General features: G+C 34.7%; 1 protein-coding gene across 1 annotated transcript in view; it reads right to left on the reverse strand.

Annotated features, from left to right (window-relative positions):
- The window catches only part of LOC136032290 (PHD finger protein 14-like), a 34,237-nt gene extending 30,302 nt beyond the window's left edge, over positions 1-3,935 (reverse strand). Inside the window, exon 1 of the mRNA XM_065712561.1 lies at positions 3,812-3,935. Coding sequence (XP_065568633.1) covers positions 3,812-3,875 — 64 coding nt within the window. The 5' untranslated portion in view covers positions 3,876-3,935. The remainder of the gene's footprint in view (positions 1-3,811) is intronic.
- Between the last annotated feature and the right edge of the window lie 2,065 nt (positions 3,936-6,000).

Genomic DNA, 6,000 nt, shown 5'->3' on the forward strand with positions numbered 1-6,000 from the left:
TGTATACGTACTAACAAGACCAGGGAGTTTATAGGACAGCAGCACCTCTGTTGTGGAGCATATTTGTGTACGTACTAACGAGAGCAGGGAGTTTATAGGACAGTAGCACCTTTGTTGTGGAGGATACTTGTGTACGTACTAAACAGAGCAAAGAGTTATAGGACAGTAGCACCTTTGTTGTGGAGGATATTTGTGTACGTCTTTACCTTAATTGCTACTATTTCACATGACATATGTCACTACACATTATACAATATTTATTATATATTCATGAGTTATTACAATCTATTTATTGTTGTTCTTTTTGTCAAGAGTGTAATATGCAGTTTTCAGTTTTCTTTTCATTTATTTTCTATACTTCTCTGTGTACATTCATGTATGTATAGAGGGCATAAATAAATAACTATTATTATTATAACTGATTTCTCAGTATTTTGAGCTTGATATGGCTTTATATACATCTAATTTCTGTGCAATAAATCTTAGTAGCATTCTATACTTTCAATCATTAAAAAAAGAATAAGTTTCTTTCACAATTAAAAAGCAAGTATCCCTTCTAAGAGGCAAAATGATTGGGGGGTAACCACCCTGCCCCCCTTTCCCCCCGTAGACGTCAAATCATAGTTTTGAGACATTGATTTCATTCAAAATAGTTCAACGGTCAAAAAACATGCTTCTTGGATTGAGGATAGACCTTGGGGCAAGGGCTGTAAATTATGCAGGTATCCCATCATTAAATATCATATATGTTATTGACAAAAGAGCAAATGTTTCTTCCTGGGTCTGTAAAAATGGTCAGTCTATTAACTTAAAACCTTAAGGTTTCATGCAAAATGTGTGCTTTGTTTGTGACTAAGGCACTTTGTATAAGAGCAGTTGTAAAAACTTCAAAAGGGGCTGATTTGCTTAGAAATTCAAAATACTAGTGCCCTAATTAAGTCAAAAATGATTGGAGGGTTAACAGCCCCCTCCCCCTGACCATCATTTCCCCAAACAACAGAAGACTTCTAGAAACCCATTTTATTCAGCATAGTCAAAAAGACCCCATAATTTTGTCATTGGGGATGACAGCCACCCCCTCCAAATCCCTCAGGGCAAGGGCAATAAGTTATACTAGTTGCCCATTATTAGCATGCAAGGGTTTTCATGGAGAAGAAGGTAGTATAAACATTGCAGGCAGGTCATTCAATTAGAAATCAAAGGTTATAGTGTTGTTTTTAAGAGTCAAGTAATCAGAGGGCAACTAGCCCCCCACTCTCTCTTTTCCCCAAATGCATCCAATAGAAATACTGAGATAGCTACTTTGTTCAAAATAGTCCGAAGACCATATAACAAGGCATTTACGTATGAAACAGCCTCAAGAGCCTTTGGACAAAGGCTGTAAGTTATGCTCCAGGGGCACATAAGGTTATCATGGAAGGGGTGGTCATATAAACTTTACAGGAGGGTCGTTAGATTGGAAATTGAAAGCTCTAGTTTCTTAAGAGTCAAAAGTGATGATGGGAAGCTAGCCCCCCCCCCCCTGCTGATGCCCTAGATACCCGAAATGCATCTGATACAAAATTTTGAGACAGCCATTTTGCTCAAAATAGTCCTAAGTACATACAAAATGACCACACAGTTGACACAACCCTCCATAGCCAGGGGTTGACAGTTATGCATGGGGCATATAAGGTTTTTGCAGAATGGGTGGTTGTAGATTTCTGATACAGCTCATTTAATTAGAAACTGGAAGTTCCCATTTTAGGACACTAAAAAGTCTCTTTTGACTTTTTAAGACACAAGTTATTGGAGGGCAGCCACACACAACTCAGGTGTAGGGTTGTATGTTGGGCAATTTGTTTGTTGTTTCCCTGTACTATATGTTATTGAGAAAGGTGGGCATGTTTAGCCTTTACTTTCCAAAAAGACAAAAAAAAAAAATCATGTGAGCTTTTCAGATAATGCTAAACTAAATCAAAACACATTATGTGCCAAAGAGTAGTCAAAAGGGTATAACCAAGGAATGACTGAGCATATCAATACAAAACTTTCAGGAAATGATAAGGGAGATGATCAATTCACCAAAAAAGGCAATATTTGCATGCTACTGCAACTACTACAACTACCACTCCTGCTGCCACTATTATAACTACTACTGCTACTACTACTATTACCTACTGTTAAAATTGCTGCTTCTGTAGCAAGTAATACCAAGGCTGAGGATATTGAAATGAATGTGATTTTGAACAACAAATGAAAATCATCATTTTGGATACCACATCTTATAGAAAACTTAATTTTGATCCTGCTGACAAATACATAAAGGCAACAAAAACTAATTTAGAAGCAATGAAAAAGAGTTTACACAAAACCTAACAATTTTATAATGAGTTTTAACCAAGAGGCTATTCTGTGCCCAAAATTCATGGTTTACCTGATAAGACCAGAGCCCTGCTCTATCCTAATGTATCAACTTTTCTATTACCTACAATTACCTGCATTACTACTGCCATTACTACAACTAAAACTTCTGCTTATGTAGCAAGTACTGTCAAGGCTGAGAATATTGAAATGAACATCTGAGGAAACATTGAGGGGAGAGTTGAACTAAATCAAAAGATAGAAAATATATACAGATTCCAGATTTAGACATATTAGCAATATTATACATTGGGATGTTCAACTGACCAAAAGGCAATACATACATGCTACTACTGCTATTATTACTGCTGCTTTTACTTTTACTGATTCTACCAATGCCAGTATTAGTATAGTAGTATTACTGATATAGTATTAGTAGTGCTATTAAAAATAATACAAATAATTACTGCTGCTACTACTACTACTACTGCTACTACCATGATTAAATAAAATAAAACAAGTTTTTGAAACTGAAAGTAAAGAGCAACATTAAAACTTAAATCAAAGGGGCTGTTCCCTCCTCAGTGTCAATCACCCCTGAGAAAAAAAAAACAAAACAAACAAATAAACATGGACCCATAATTGGTCTTCTGGCAAAAAATATGAAGTTCCACATCTTTGAAGATAGGAGCTTGAAACTTCTACAATATCATTCTCTGATATGCTGAATGCAATGGTCTGATTTTTGTCAAGATCCTATGACTCTTAGGTGGCATTTTCTGCTATTTCCCAATATAAGGCAAATTTTCTCAGGCTTGTAACTTTTGATGATGAAAACTAAATTTGATGAAACTTAAAAAATTTAAAATCAGCATAAAAATTTGATTCTTTTGATATATCTAGTAATATCAAAATTCTATTTTTTAGAATTTCATTTACTATTGAGCTGGGTCACTTCTTGCAACAGTTCATTACCATGAACTGTTTGATACCAGTAATATTAAGGCTATGTGGCAAATGTGAAAATATGACATAATATTTAGGGGGAATTTTAACTAACTTCAAAAACACCATGTGCAAGTAGAATTTGCCCCCCTCAAAAGGCAACTCTGTAAAGTCTGAAAATCACTTTAGAAATTCTTACTTTTATTCCTTCTAAAATTGTATAATTTCATTTTACTCCTAATCTAATAATGTAAAAAAAACATAGGCCTAGAGCCCAGATCATACTTTTAGGAATGGTATAAGTAGCCTATGGTATTTTAGACTTTCTTACAGTTAGTTTTCAGAATTTGATAGTATTCCTTTTAATGTGGCCAAAAATAAACTCCATCTTATGAAAAACATTTGTCAAAGAACAGGCAATGTCTGAGTAGCCTACTGGGAGTTACCCTACTAATCATTCTATGAGAAAAAATCTGGAGCGTGTTTTGATCTAGATAACTTGCGCAACATTAGATAAAATTACCCATAGTTTTATAAAGAAAATCTACAGCTGTTTTCCTCTCATGCAATCCTTTATCTCCTTCCATTTCAGCGTCTTTGTGTGTTTAGAAAAACCTATGTTGTAGTTTTAAATATTTGCTTTTAATGTTGGTATCTATAGTATTATTTATTTAGATGTCGCTATATTCAACATTGAATTACCCTAGGCATGTGCTATGGGACAGCGGAGCATTTTTCTCCAAACCACTTTTGGCTTCTTTTCAGACCCTATTTAACCTCTAGTATTTCGTTATACTTGTTCGATCGTTTCAAGTATGAATCAATTTCTGTGAAAATGCCTTCATCCATCTGTTATTATGAACAAAAATATAAATTCTGCCATATAAAATTTTGTGTGTAAGTGTGATTCAGGTGACGCGTGTCCCAAAGCCTCAATGGTAAATAAAGGCTTGTAATGAATGAATTCATTTGTTTTCTTTGCAAACAGTCTGTAGAGTGCAATTACTCCTTCTTAGTCCATATTTTAATTTCCATCAACCAGTTAAAAAAGCAGAATTGATGAATAGCTTAGCAGCACCCAAAGCACAGCTAAGTGAAGTGTGTAAATTTTTGACTAGAAGTTTAGAAGTTCATTATTCAATGCAATATAATACAAAATACAATTCAAAATGGAATAACAATACACTTGTTCCCCCTCGAAAGGCTCCATGGTCAGGGATACAAAGGGGATTAACGGCTTTTTGTCACAAATTTAATGGAAAAACCCACATTTGCTTCAACAGCAGCTTCTAAGCGATTCAAACCTAATTCATCAGCAGTAAAACGATTTTAATTGATTTCTCTTACTCCACCTTATATTTTTAAATCCATCAATAAGTTGTAAATTTCATGAAATCTGATTAAAACTTCATATAAAGCCTTTAAAAGAGTTTTTGGAGGGAGGGGGTCACGTTGAGACTAAACCGGAAGCCTAATTTAATGGACATTTTTTTTTGCAAAGAGTTTTAGAAAGGCTGAAGAGAAAAAAGTACATTAAACAATTTTTTTTCCGAAAAATCGATCTCCTAGTTTTTGGTCTTAACGCAAATAAGGAACTTGAAATCAACAGAATAAATTCTTGTAGCAATTAAGCTCTTTGCTTAATGGCTATTAGAAGCTCCCGTATTGTGATATGTTACCTTACCTTAGACCTTAGTTCCCCCAGGGCCAGATGTGGGACATAGAGAATCAACAAACCCTTACCAGAAGTCTTAGAGCGGGACAATAGCCGTGATATCCTCTCATTGTAGTTGTAACGACTTTTCAGTACTCTGCAGGTTTTATGATAACAATAATGTTAAAAATAGTCGAAAGCTCTATTAACTAAGATTTAAGGGCTAGCATCCCAGTTAATTGTCTAGATACGAAGAAATGGCATGCTATCTGTCTTGTGAGTGGATCCTAGCAAAAATATCCTAGTAAAAACTTCAGGTATTTGAAAAATACAGAAATAATTTGAGAGTAACTAGAAAGATGAAAAGATTTGAAAATTATTGCTAGAAAACTCATCATTGGGAGATCCATCAATCCATGAAGGTAAGCTAAGAAATCATTTCTCATGTTACCAAGCAGATGAACAAGAGAATCAAATATAAATTCTTCACATCTTCATTTCCCTATATTCTGGAATTATCTAATTGTTTCACTAAAAGGTGTATTTTTCTCATTTGGACAACTCAGAAACAATGGCAGATCCAGGATTTGGGAGGTTGCGGCTTGCTTATTGAATAAAACTATACTTCGTAAAAGGTGCATTTTTTCCTTCTCCTTTCATACTTATTTTTAGTCGATCATTCTGATTTAATTCTTCCGTTAATATTTTTGTCATTGCAATCACAGAAGCATCTAGTTAAACCCATACCAATCCATGCAATTACTAATGATATACTTTACAGAAGATGCTACTTCTGATGTCAAAAATAGCATCAAATCTGGTAGCGAATTGTCAAATTCCGACTCCAAACTTGATGTGGGCACTCCATTGAAGAAAGTCAAGTTTTGGGAGCAGTATGGGAACATGAATAAGGCAGCGGATTCAATTACCTGTAGTTAATGTAAAGACATAGAGTCAACAAGGAGGTCTCCAACGTGGTTTGAAAATCACCTCAAGGCTTATCACAAAATTGTTGAACAACCTAAAACAAATATTGTTTCCTAGAAGTTATACTCCAC

This window comes from Artemia franciscana, chromosome 10 (assembly GCF_032884065.1).
Source record: "Artemia franciscana chromosome 10, ASM3288406v1, whole genome shotgun sequence".
Classification (NCBI taxonomy): domain Eukaryota; kingdom Metazoa; phylum Arthropoda; class Branchiopoda; order Anostraca; family Artemiidae; genus Artemia; species Artemia franciscana.